Source organism: Sorex fumeus, unplaced genomic scaffold (assembly GCF_029834395.1).
Source record: "Sorex fumeus unplaced genomic scaffold, SorFum_2.1 ptg000061l, whole genome shotgun sequence".
NCBI classification, from domain to species: domain Eukaryota; kingdom Metazoa; phylum Chordata; class Mammalia; order Eulipotyphla; family Soricidae; genus Sorex; species Sorex fumeus.
The window spans coordinates 58,909,123-58,922,342 of NW_026606118.1; the positions used below are offsets into that span (position 1 = coordinate 58,909,123).

The 13,220-nt window shown below is 61.6% G+C and overlaps 1 protein-coding gene across 6 annotated transcripts in view; it reads left to right on the plus strand.

Annotated features, from left to right (window-relative positions):
- The first annotated feature begins 1,341 nt into the window (after positions 1-1,341).
- TRERF1 (transcriptional regulating factor 1) overlaps positions 1,342-13,220 on the plus strand; it is a 34,609-nt gene continuing 22,730 nt past the window's right edge. For 2 of the 6 annotated variants that reach the window (XM_056126122.1, XM_056126123.1), the window contains exons 1-8: positions 1,342-2,879; positions 3,942-3,988; positions 5,322-5,472; positions 6,872-7,186; positions 9,952-10,297; positions 11,094-11,160; positions 12,029-12,168; positions 12,265-12,368. In XM_056126122.1, coding sequence (XP_055982097.1) covers positions 1,437-2,879; positions 3,942-3,988; positions 5,322-5,472; positions 6,872-7,186; positions 9,952-10,297; positions 11,094-11,160; positions 12,029-12,168; positions 12,265-12,368 — 2,613 coding nt within the window. In that variant the 5' untranslated portion in view covers positions 1,342-1,436. The remainder of the gene's footprint in view (positions 2,880-3,941; positions 3,989-5,321; positions 5,473-6,871; positions 7,187-9,951; positions 10,298-11,093; positions 11,161-12,028; positions 12,169-12,264; positions 12,369-13,220) is intronic. The other 4 variants (XM_056126124.1, XM_056126125.1, XM_056126126.1 and 1 more) reach the window with 2 other exon arrangements.

A 13,220-nucleotide genomic window follows, 5' to 3' on the forward strand; every position in this document is an offset into this window, starting at 1 on the left:
CTCCAGCCCCTTGCTTTTCTCTTGTCAAGGAGCAAGATGTTTGCCAAAGATCCAGTGTCAGCGTCCAGCTTGGACCCTCATCGGGTGTCCAGGAAGGAGCTTAGAAAGAAGTTGAAAGTGTGGTTGGCTCTCGAATGTTTGAGTCTTGCAGAGGGCCGGTGAAGGCACAAAGGCAGACCACACCATGGGTTTGCACACGGGGGTCCAGGCTCAATGCCCAGCCCCAAAGAGGCATAGCCAGGACTAGCTCCTGAGTACCCAGACATTGTCCCCGAGGAAGTCCCGTGTATGTGTGCGTAAGTGAAGTAAGGGGGCACGATGCTCTGCTGGATCAGCCTTCCCAACTTCCTCGTGTTTCTCAGAGTGGATCTGATTGGCCCATCCTGCTTTTTCGGTGCCAAGCCACATTATGGGCGTCCGGCCATGGTCAGCCCTGTGCCCAGATAGTTCCCTGGACGGGGACCACAGGAAAGCAGAGAGCTGTGCTGGCCAGCTGGCAAATCAACGCGTGTGCTTCTTGAAACTTGCTCCATTTCTTGTGTATCTCCTGCTGGAAATGCACGTTCCAGTCCCCGAGTGCCCGTTAATTTTGCCTTTTCTTCTTCTTGCATGCATCTCTTTCCTCCTGTCCTTAATTCCTCTGCCCCGATCACCCCTTCCCAGGTCTGTTCCTCAAGATCTCAGCCCCATGTCTGTCATTTCCCTGCTTCATGCCTCGTGCTTCCTAGGTGTCTGGAAGTTTCTGCGGGGCTCATAGAGGGATTCATGAGTGTCTCCCAGTAGCAGGGTCCTTGAAGAATGGGGTGAATTAATCCGCACACCCAGCAATGAATGAGTGTGCTGGTGACCTAGTGAGCCATTGAGCCAGAGAGTGAAAGGAGGATTGCTTTGAGGCCAGAGCGATAGTACAGCGGGTAGGGCACCTGCCTTGCACACGGCTGAGCGGGGCTTGATCCCCGGCATCCTCTGTGGGTCCCCGGGATCTCTGAGAGTGGGGAAGTGATCCCTGAGCACAGCCAGGTGCAGCCCGTAAACAGCAAAGAGTAAGAGGGTCTCAGGGGTGAAGGGTGTGTGTGTCCGCCCGACTCCTGGCTTGGGTGTCTCTCCCGCTTGGGAAGAATCACTGCTTGTCACCGGGTCCCCACGTTGGCCTGAATTCTGCCTCTCGTCCTGCAGGTGTGAGCGGCGTGTCTCCCCCGCAGCGGGCTTTGGTCTGAACCTGCGGCCAGGCGAGGATGTAAACCCCCCGCTCTGCACGTGAGCACTCCGGGCCACCAGGAACCCCCCTGCGCCAGCGCCCCCAGCGCCATGTCCGCCGTGGAATAGGCGGACGCCCCCGCTCTGCCTCTCAGGGTTCCGGGCCTTTCTGGGGGAGTTGCCTCTCCCTCCTCCGTGTATGGTTTTGTGGCTGGACGTTCACCACCAAGGCCGGCGTCATGGGGGACCAGCAGCTGTACAAGACCAACCACGTGGGCCACGGGGGTGAGAACCTGTTCTACCAGCAGCCCCCACTGGCTGTGCACGGCGGGCTGAGTCACGGCTACGGGAATGCCGTCGCGGGGGCCTCCGTGGACACGCCCCAGGCCTCCCCGCTCTCCCCGCACTTTCCGCAAGACGCACGGGACGGCCTGGGCTTGCCCGTGGGCTCCAAGAACCTTGGCCAAGTGGACGCCTCCAGACAGGGAGGGTGGGGGGGCCACGCAGGGCCCGGAAACCACCTCCAGCTCCGTGGCAACCTGGCCAGCTCCAACATGATGTGGGGGGCCCCGGCCCAGGCCGAGCCCACCGACGGCTACCAGTACACCTATTCCCAGGCCAGCGAGATCCGCACGCAGAAGCTCACCAGCGGCGTCCTGCACAAGCTGGACTCTTTCACGCAGGTGTTTGCCAACCAGAACCTGCGCATCCAGGTCAACAACATGGCCCAGGTGCTGCACACGCAGTCGGCCGTGATGGACGGGGCGCCCGACAGCGCCCTGCGCCAGCTGCTGTCCCAGAAGCCCCTGGAGGCCCCCACGCCGCCCCTCCCCTCCCGCTACCAGCCGGTGCCCCAGCAGCCTCACCCGGGCTTCTCCGGGGGGCTGTCCAAGCCCGCCCTCCCGGTGGGCCAGCACCCCGGCCAGGGGCACCTCTTCTACGACTACCAGCAGCCCCTGCCGCAGCTGCCCGGGCAGGGGGCCCAGCCCTTGCAGGCGCCGCCCACCCTGCCGCAGCACCTGCCGCAGATGCAGCAGCACCAGTACTACCCGCAGCCGCCGCCGCCGGCCGGCCAGCCGCGCATGGCCGTGCAAGACATGCCGCCGCCGCCGCAGCTCCGCCCGGCCCAGCCACCGCCCCTGCCGCAGCCGTCGCCGCAGCCACAGCTCCAGCTGCAGCAGCGGCAGGCCCCGGTGCAGATACCTCAGTACTACCAGTCCCAGCCCGTGATGCAGCACCTGCCCGAGCAGCAGCCGCAGCCCATGCACCTGCAGCCGCCCGCGTACCACCGGGACAGCCAGCAGTACGGCGCGGAGCAGGCGCACGCCGTGCAGCTCATCCCGCTGGGCTCCGTGCCGCAGTACTACTACCAGGAGCCCCAGCAGCCCTACGGCCACGCCCTATACCCGCAGAGCCACCTGCCCCCGCACCCGCCGGCCCCGCCGCCGCGCGACGACAGCCAGCCCAAGGCCTACCCCGGCGACCGGCAGGCCCCCGCCCTGCTGAGCTCCCACGGGGACCTGGGGCCCCCGGAGCCCAGGCTGACGGAGCCCGCCGGCTCCGAGCTGGACCGGGTGGGCGGTGCGCTCTCCCACCGGCCGCTCCTGTCCCCCGGCGGGCTGCACCTCAACAACATGGTCCCGCAGCACCAGCAGCTGTCGCCCGGTGCCGTGTGGCCCCAGGTAACCCCTCTCCTGCCCCCAGCCCTTGGTTCTTTATCCACGCACGTGCTCACCCCCACGGGCCACACACTGGCTCCGCCTGGCCCCTGGGATCCAAAATCAGTTTCTCCCCATCCTGGGCCGCAGAGAGCTGGCATCAGCCACCAAGGAGACGCCCCAGGCCCTTCGGCGCTGTGAAGGCCACATGAGAGCCTGGGTCCTGAGGGAGGTGTCCAGACACCTGACAGTGAGGGTGCCCCTCCGCAGCCCCCGCAGACAGACAGCAGAGTCCCAAGGACAGACCTCAGACCAGGAGTTCGTTCTGTAGGGTCTGAGTGGCTGTGGCAGGGGTGTGGTGAGGCGCTCTGGAAGCCCCCGGTGTGGGAGTTGCGGAGAGTAACTCAGGGTGCAGGGCTGCGGGGTCCCTCGCGGCCTCTCTGTGCTGCTGCACACCGGGAGTCCCCCGTGAACTGCAGCCCATCGGAACCAGGCCGGTCAAGGGATTAGGCAGAGGCCTGGAGGGGTGGCGGCTGGGGGCACTCTCGAGACCCCGTCACCCGAGGGTTCTCCTCGGGACTCTGGAGCAGTCGAGCCAAACCGGACGTGTCTTGGTAGCGCCAGGCTGAGGCCATGGTGCGGAGTCTCCGTCCCGGGTGTACTTGGTCACGCGGTAAGCTTCAGCCACACTGCTCTAGGCATGCTTGGCTGTGTCCTGAGTGCACACATGCGACCGCGGGGTCAGGAAGGAGAGAGCCTCCCACAGAACCAGGTCAGGAAGAGAGCGGGCTCCGTTGCAAGTAGAAGGCCGGAGAGGAAGCTCCTGGGCCGCCTTGTCAAGGGCTCGCACCCAGGAGTGACCGAGAAGCTTGAGAAGATGAGCAGCAGAGGCCGTGGCCACGTCGCCTGGCTCAGTGCCCAGCGGGGAGCAATGAAGGAAGGAACTATTGAGGCAGAAGAGCGGGAGAGGGGGCGGGAAGAGTCCCGGGCGGTCAGGCCCTGGGTGCCCGGCCCTGGAGAACTCCGTCCCACTGAAACACGTTCTCTCGCTTCTCCCCTCCGGCATCCCGCTTGGCTCCGAATCAGATGCACCTCCCTGACAGCAGAGCCCAGCCAGGGTCCCCGGACTCAAGGTAGGAGGGGGAAGGGCAGGCTTCGGCCCTTGGGGGCGGGCGGGGAGGTTGCCTGCCTTGTCCCTGGGTGCATTTCCAGGTGCACCGCCAGTCTCTCCGCGACCCTGAGAGCACTCGCAGCTCTGTGTGGGCCTGCTCTGTGCTCTGCCGTGCCCAGTGCGGGGATCTGACCACCATGTACTGGGCAGGGTGTCAGCCCGGCCCCTCCTGTGTGTGACGATCACGCTTTACACGTGAAGACACAGTAGTGCAGTCGGATCCATTCAGTTAGTTGGCGGGTGTCTACCTACTGTGTGCCAGGCGCGAAGCCCAGCTTTTAGGATGCTTCATCGAGGAGCAGGGAGGGTAATACAGGGGTTAAGGTGTCTGCCACGCACGCAGCCATCCCTGGCACTACCTGTGGTCCCCTGGGCCAGGAGTGCTCCCTGAGCACAGAGCCAGGAGTAAGCCCTGTGCACTTCCACATATGTCCCAGGCCCACCCCTGCCACCACCAGAAAAATATTTTTCTTCTTAATTTTTCCCAAGGGTAGGGAAGTGCAGAAGGTAAGACATTTGCCATGTATAAGAACCTCGTTCAAATCCTCGGCATCACATGGTCTCCAGAGACCTTTTGAGGGGTCACTCCTGAGCACAGAGCCAGAATAGCCCCTAAATATGGGGGGAGGGGCATTGGCCTTGCCTCCTCCCCACAGAAAAATCAAAAAGATGCAGCATTAGATCAGGGGCTAGGGTGATAGTAGAGTGGGAAGGGTATTTGCCGTGCACACGGCCGACCAGGGCTTAATTCCCAGCAGCCCGTATGGTCCCCCGAGCCCGCCAGGAGTAATTCCTGAGTGCAGAGCCAAGAGTAAGCCCTGAGCATCCTCAGGTGTGGCCCCCAAAACTTTTAAAAAAAAGAAAAACGATGCCGCATCAAGTATTTGTCACTGACCAGGCCTTCATGTGAGCTGTCAGGAGCTGAACTTAGAGACGTAGGGCCACAGTCATGTGAGAGGAAGGGGCCACTTCAGGAAGGGTCAGCAGAGCTCATCAGCCATAGATGTGGCACCCCGCCTCCTGTAGGCCTGGAGCCAGGGTCCAGTTCATCTCCTGCGTGACTCTGAGCTCACCCCACCCCGCGGCTGTGCTTCCCCTGCCCATTGTACTTAAACGAGTGACCGTCATCCTCTTACAAACGTGGTTTACCGATTATGAAAGAACGAGTGCAGTGACGGGCGGGGGGGATGAACCCAAGGAGGCCGGGACCTGGGAGCACCGGGTGGGCCAGGTGAGTTTCTGGCGGAGTCTGAGGCCGCGTCCTGAGTGACCCTTCCCCTTCTTCCCGCTCGCAGTGGCCAACCCAAAGGAGTCTTGGGGGAGCAGTTTGATGCCAAGAACAAGCTGACGTGCTCCATCTGCCTGAAGGAGTTCAAGAGCCTGCCTGCCCTGAACGGCCACATGCGGTCCCACGGCGGGATGCGGGCCTCCCCCAGCCTCAAACAGGTGCGCAGAGCCGGCTCCGGGGCCCCCTCCGGCCCTTGCTACTCGCTTTGCTTTGCCGCTGTCCCGCAGTGACTGTCAGCTCCCAGGGGCGCCCAGGAAGAGTCTGCCCGGCCCAGGCACCGGGAAGGAACTTCAGTGCTGGGAGCTACCAAGGCTCAGGGTTCTGCCGCCCCCAGCTCTACCAGGAGTCAGAGAAGGTAGAAATTCCTTTAGGCAGACAGCCAAGAAGGTGGGTAGATGCAGTATATCCTCTTTGGCTTCTGCTTTTAAAGCACCCCACACCCCACCCCCAGATCAGGGTCACGTGGGCCTCCCCATCTGGAATCCGTGGCCCAGGAGAGCTAATGCACCCATCGGTGCCTGCCACACCAAGCACGGCCCGCTGCAAAGGGCACGAGGGGTCGGAGAGAAAGGACTGCCGGTAGGGCGTTTGCCTTGCACAGGGGTGGCTAGGTTCCATTCCAGCATCCCGGTCTCCTGAGCACCGCCAGGAGGAATTCCTGAAGGCAGAGCTGGGAGTAACCCCTGAGCATCCCTCGGTATGGCAAAGATCAAAAAGTGAAAGGACAGTGGGATTAAACTCTGGCCGTATCAAAGGCCCCTGACACCCTCCAGGTGCTCCGGGATAACTTCCGTGCAGTGAACGTGCCACTGTTCAAAGAAGTTTCTCTGAGTTCTTTGAACAAAGGGAATCTTAATTGAAGTGTGTGGGAGTGAGTCCTGGTCACCAAAATTGGTTTCACCATCACTCCTGACCACTGCCGACAAAAGACCCTCATCTTGGGCCAGAGAGGTAGTAAGGGGGCACTGGCCATGCGAGCCGCTGACCCAGATTTGATCTCGGGTACCACACATGGCCCCCTGAGCCCGGCCAGGAGTAAGCCCTGAGCATCCTTGGGTGTGGCCCAAAACAATACACCCCAACAAGAAAGAGCCTTGGGGAGGGGAGGGAGCCTGAATGGGTATAGGGCTGAAGGGGAGTCAGGCCGAGTATATCTGGGAGTTGTCCCCCAACCCCCAGGCCCCGAGCACAGCTGGAGAGACCCTCCCCAAGCACAACAGTCGATACAAGAAAGCAGCTTTGGCTCTCCAGCGCCCTTTCCTAGCTGAGTAGAACTGAAGGACGAGCATCTAGCCCCCTTGACAGATGAGCAAACGGGCCCAGAAGAGCATGCTCTGTGTGTGTGTGCGCACGTGTGCATGTGGCCGTTTGTGAGAGTAATGACAACCCAGATCACTTGGGCACTCGTCCAGAGAGACAAGCAAGACACGCCAAGCGTGGGGGCCAGAGGGAAACCATGCGGGGCCTTGGCCGTGCCCCAGTGGCGCCGGGGCGCCTTGTGCCCCTGTCCCCCGAGCGTGGCCGTGGCTAGGATCAAAGCCTTTATTGTCTGTGTAGGAGGAAGGAGAAAAGGCCCCGCCACCTACGCCCCAGCCGCCGCTGCCGCCTCCGCCGCCGCCACCGCCGCCGCCACAGCCGCAGCTCCCTCCCGAGGCCGAGAGCCTCACGCCCATGGTCATGCCCGTGTCTGTCCCTGTCAAGCTTCTGCCGCCCAAGCCCAGTGCGCAGGGCTTCGCCACCAGCACCGCGGCCACTCCCTCCACCAGAGACAAGCCGGCCAGCTCCGTGTCGGACGACGAGATGCCCGTGCTCGTGAGGATGACCCTCTCTCCCCCACACTCCCCCCAAGGGGCTGCCCCCCGCACGCCTGCTGTGAGTTGCTGCTCTGCCCTGCCCTGCCCGCCTGCCTGCCTGGGGCCGGGCCAGCCCTTTGCTTTCTTGGAGACGGGGGGGACGCTGCCCGGGGTCACTGACCGGAGCTCTCCGGGTGAACCCCACTAGGAATCCCCTCCATGGCCACTCTCCCTACTCCCTGTTAAACACCTGTTAGCCTTCCAGCGGATGGCTCGGTGAAGCTCTGAAAGACCCAGAAGTATTGCCAGGAACAACTAGAACGGTCCCCTGAGCACTGCCAGGAGTGACCCCAGCTCTGCCATGAATGGCCCCCTCCTCCGCAAAAAAAAAAAAAAAAAACCCTAAAATAGGGCAGGAACGACAGCACAGCAGGGCACATGCCTTGCACACGGCTGATCCCGGTTCGATCCCCAGGACCCATATGGTCTTTCGAGCCCCACCAGGAGCGATTCCTGAGCACAGAGCTGGATGCAGCAACCCTCAAACCAAAAATTTGAAAAAAGACAATAACTCAGCAGGTCATCACTGATGCCACTGTCCCAGCTGCTAAACTGGAAGTACCGTGTCAGACAGTAATTGGATACTGCTCCAGGACCCTGCCCCTCTGCCAGGCTCTCCAGACTGCCCCAAATCCAGCCACCCAAAAACAACGCGTGGCACAGCCTGGAATGCATTCTACCCATCAGCCTCACCAGGCATTCAGGATTTCCAGTATCACCCCTGCTTCAGTGCCCTTGGTAGACCCGATGTTATTAACAATCTCCTCAGCCCCCCATCTCAGGAAAGCAAAGAGATCTGTGTTTCTCACTGTTAGCTTCTTTCCACGTGCTTCACCCCTTCACCCAAGCAATTTACCCCCCCCTCTCTCTCTCTCCCTCCCTCCCCCCCCCCCTTCCCCCTGTCCCCCGACTTCTCTCCTCTCTGATGATTACAGGTGATATGTGTCCCTGGCTACTAACTGACTAGGAGATGGAGGGCAGGGTGGGATCGGATGGGGCAGAGGAGAATTGGCAGTGCTCTTGTGAGAGGCAGGGGCAGATAACAACCGGCACTGAGTCATTCGGGAGTCTCCTTAGGTGAAGCTGGTCAGAGGAGACAGCAGAGAGGGAGTTCTAGCCCGGAGAGAACACAGGGGTTAAGCATTGGCCTTCCACAAAGCTCATCCCGGTCAGATCCCTGAGCACCACACTCACACCCCAAAAGAAAAGGAAGTCGTAAGCAGGAGTCTGAAGGCAGGGCTGGAGTGTGGTAAAGGGGAACAGAGGCCCAGGGGAGGACAGCGGAGACCGACCTCAGGAGGCTGGAGTGTCTCCTGCGAACCCTGACACGGGTTCAAAATGAAATTTCCAGGGAGGTGCCTCAAAAAATAGTACGAGTGGGCGCTTGCTCTCGCATGCAGCCGACCTGGGTTTGATCCCTGGCATCCCATGTGGCCCCCAGAGCAGCACCAGGAGTGATGCCTGAGCACAGGGCCAGGGGTAACCCTGAGCATCGCCAGGGTTATGTGCTCCCCCCCACAAGTTTCCAGAAAGGCGCCCTGAGTTCCAGCCCCAGCTCTGCTTCCTAGCCTGCTGGAATCCTGCATTCCTCGCGGAGCCTTAGTTTCTCCCCTGACGTTGAAAGGTTTGCAGTCATGCGTGGTTTCCTCCTTCCTGGGGCGCTCTGCAAACCTTTCCAGCTGGGTCCTCGGGGACTGGAGCGCCTGGTGCGGGGAGGAGTGGGATGTGGAAAGGCCTCCTCTTGACGCTCTGGGCAGCTTGCCCTGCCCAGGGGCTCAGCCCGGCCTGGAGGACTGGGAAAGGCAGAAGTTAGGGCAGGAGGGGCCAGCACCATACCGGGGACTTCGGCCCTGTGATCAGACCTGGGTTCCAGTGCCAGGCCGCTGTCTCTAGCGCTCGGGGAAGCTGGGCAGGCACCCAGAAGCAGGGATCCGTTTTAAGGGTTGATCCCCAATCCTCCCATTGGGGAAGGGCTTCGGGCAGCCTCTGTCCCGTCTCCTCAGGAAAAACAGGGTCTCCCACCCCGTCCCCTCCAGCCTGCGAGGCAGTGGGGGCAGCCCCGGAGACAGCTGGGGCTGCGGGAGATGGGGGGAGGGGCGGGGGCAGCCTCGAGTGCACGAAGCAGCCAGAGCATCCCTAGGGAGAAGCGATCAGAGGGCGCAGAGCCCGGCGCGGGTCACGTGGCCTGGAGGCGCGGGTCACGTGAGCCCCCGCTCGGGCGCCCCCCGCTGGCCTCGCCCGGGACTGCAGGCCCGCGGGGCGGGGACGCAGCCAGAGGCCTGGGCTTAGGGGGTGGCGGGAGACCCAGGGCTGACACACCACCCGAGTCTGTTTGTGCGTGGCTTGGGCCTGCCCTGCTTCTCTCCTGCGCCTGCAAACGTGTCTCTTTATGAGTCCAGATGTGTCCGCACGTGGCTGCCGGGTTCCCCGGGCGGGCGCCCTGCTGCGGACGGGGAGCCCGGGCCAGGGCCGGCCGCCCAGGGGGTGGGCTGCAGGGTCGGACGGCAGCCGTGGAACGAACCCCTCGGAGCTGGGATCGGGGCCTGAGAGGGTCCCGGGGGCGGGGCTGTGGCCACGCCCGTTCTTGGCCACGCCCCTTCTCCAACCCCATGAGGCCACGCCCCTTCTCGGCTCGGCCACGCCCCTCAGGCCACGCCCCCTCCTCCGGCCCTGCTCAGGGGGTCCCAGCCGTGGGAACGCAGGAGCCCCCCGATCCCTGGGGCGGGCCCGAGGAGTGCCCCCGGCACATCACGCCCCCTCCCCGTCCCCTGTCTTGTCTTGAAGGAGATCCCCCGGAAAGCCGGCCCGGGCGCGGCCAAGGCCGAGGACCCCCTGCGGACCCCCACGGAGAAGAAGAAGTTCCGGCACCGGCCCGAGCCGCTCTTCATCCCGCCGCCGCCCACCTGCCCCGCGCACCCCGCGGGCGCCACCCTGTACCAGAGCCAGCTGCGCTCCCCGCGCGTCCTGGGCGACCACCTGCTGCTGGACCCCGCGCACGAGCTGCCCCCCTACACGCCCCCGCCCATGCTGAGCCCGGTGCGCCAGGGCTCGGGGCTCTTCAGCAGCGTCCACCCGCAGCTGCCGCTCACGCCCCTCACGCCCACGCCCCGCGTGCTGCTCTGTCGCTCCAGTGAGTCCCCGCACCCCGCACCCCGCCCCCTCCCAGGGGTTCGCCCAGGTGCCCGGTGGAACCAGCTCCCTCCACCTCTGTTTCTTACCCCGCGGCCTTGGGAGGGGTCTCTGCCCCTCGCGCTGTGCTGGACCAGAGACCCTTGGTGGAAGGGTTTCGCGGGGGCGCATGCACGTTAGTCTCCCGGAATTAAGGACAGAAGTGCCGGGCGCCCCGGCTCAGACAGCCCTGGGGGTCACTGGAACAATGAATGGACTGAGGCTGCAAGCGGGCCAGCCTGTGTCTCGCGCCCGCCTGCTAGGTACCGATGAGGCCCCAGTGCCTGGCGGAGAGTACACGGGCCGCTCACGGGCTTTGCAGCACCACCCCAGTTCATCCCCAGCTCGGCGTATGGTCCCCTGAGTACCAGGAGTCACTCCTGAGCACAGAGCCGGGAGTAACCCCTAAGCGCAGACTGGGTGTGACCCAAGCTAGTCGGAAGAGTAGGGACAGGGGCTTCCCACTCCCCGCCGCATCTCACCCCCCACCAAAAAAAAAGAAAAAAGGATGCCCGAAGAGACCAGAAGCCAGACCTTCTCTTTGGAGCAAGAAATGTTTCACAAAAACATCAGAGTTTAGCTGAGCGGAGGGGTTCCTCCTGACCCTGTTTGAGAACGGCGTCCTCCCCATGTCTCACTGCAGCTCTCTGGGATTGGCAGGAACGGGGGTCAGGATCAGGGCCCTACTCAGACGGCCAGCATTGACTCTGGTTTCTACAAGCCCCCCTGACCGTTGATCTCTCTATTTTGTGCCTCAGATAGCATTGACGGCAGCAGTGTGACCATCACCCCCGGGCCTGGAGAGCAGACTGTGGATGTTGAACCGTAAGTAAACGCTTGGTGGGCAAACCTTGACTGAAGAGAGAGATCAGGAGCTTTGAGAGATGTTGTTAGACTTTCTAGGCTCCCTTGGCTGCTGAGAGAGTCGGTTGATTTCTAAGAAGTAGGATAGTATAATGGGTAGGGAGGGTGCTTGCCTTGGCCGTGACCAACCCAAGTTTGTCCAAGCATCACGTATGGTTCCCTGAGCTCCCCGGGAGTGACTCCTGAGTGCAAAGGCAGAAGTAACCCTTGAGCACTGCCAGTTGTTACTTAAAACAAAGCAAAACAAATTATAGGGTTATTGGGGCTGGAGACTTAGTACAAGGCTAAGGCTCTTGCGAATCTGGTTTGAGTTCCTTCCCAACACCGCATTTGGTCAATCCCCTCTTCTTTCCAAGCATTTCCAGGAGTGACCTCTGAGCACTGAGCCAGGAGTAAGCCCTAAGTTCCACCTGGTGTAGAACAAAAATATCCAAAACAAACAGTAGGACCCAAAAAGCAAAAAAAAAAAAAAAAAAAAAAACCATAGGAATAATTGTTTTTTCTGCCATGTTTATATCACAGGTCTTGGCCATTCAGGGATAATTCCCTGGGTGGGATCATTTTCCTGGTTACGCTGTCAGCCTTGCGTTGGGCAACTTGAAATTAGCACCCTCCTGTCCCCAGCCGTAGGAAGCTCTTAAAGAACCCCAGGCCCACCCCTCCCTGGCTCCCCACAGCGTCTCTCCCCAAGCTTACAGCTGTTCCTTCTCCCGATGAGAAAGCCAAGCCTGGAGTCTTCTGTCCCTGCAGCCTTCTTTTTCCGAGTTCCTGCCAGTTGCCCAGGGCCTCACATTAAAGACCCGCGTTGTTTTTCTCCTTGTCCTTCAAGACGCATCAACATCGGCTTGAGATTCCAAGCGGAGATTCCAGATCTCCAGGACGTCTCTGCCCTGGCCCAGGACACACACAAGGCCACGCTCGTATGGAAGCCCTGGCCCGAGCTGGAGAACCACGACCTCCAGCAAAGAGGTACAGGCATGTGAGAGGACCCGGGGGGTGGGGGGTGGGGGGACTGCGCCTGAGGCCGGGCTCTCGGACACCGACGCGCCTCCTTGTTCCCCGCAGTGGAGAATCTCCTGAATCTGTGCTGTTCCAGTGCGTTGCCAGGCGGAGGGACCAATTCGGAGTTTGCTTTGCACTCTCTCTTCGAGGCCAAAGGTGACGTGATGGTAAGGAGCCTCGGGAAGTACGTGTCCCGCTGTCAGCTTCTCTCCGTCCTGCATACGAAATAGCCAGTCCAGCCAGGGCACCTCCCGGACCGATGTGTCTGAGGCGGTCAGGATGGAAACCCCCCCCTTCCCCCCCTTGGGCCTATTAGTTTTGTCACCTGTTCCTCGGCCATGACCAGGGGGACCTCTGTCTGGGGAAACGAGCACTCGTTGTCAACCGTTCTGTATTTATTTCACATCAGAAAGTCGGATCTCCAGGGACAGAGATAAAAGATCTTCCTGCGATTTTTGGTTGTCTTGTTTTATTGGTGGGGGAGGGGGGAGGCCCAGGGGCGCCAGTCATGTTATGCCAGTTGGGTGTGTAACCCAGAATGAGCACGGGAGGATGTGGTGTTGCTCAGGTCCTGCAGTGCCAGGGATCGCCCAGCCACTCTGGCAGGGCTTAGGTGCCCTCCAAGGTTGCACCAGGCGGTGATTCGAGGACCCCTTGGTGCCGCGGGTAGAACCAGAGTGGCAAATGCGCTAACTCCTGCACCATCTCTTCGGCCCCTGGTCTTTCTGAACCCAAACTTGGCTTAGGTGAGCTCTGCCGAGTGCTCTCCCCCCAGCTACAGAAGTCGGGCACCGTCAGTTTGTTTACAGGGCTCTTTTCTTCCCTACCCAAGGTGAAGTGTTTGGGCCAGAGCGATAGCACAGCAGGTTGAGCGTTTGCCTCGCACGCAGCTAACCCAGGTTCAATCCCCAGCATCCCTTATGGTCCCCCGAGCACCGCCAGGAGTCATTCCTGAGTGCAGAGCCAGGAGGAACCCCTGAGCATCACCAGGTGTGATCCAAAAAGCAAAAAAAAAAAAA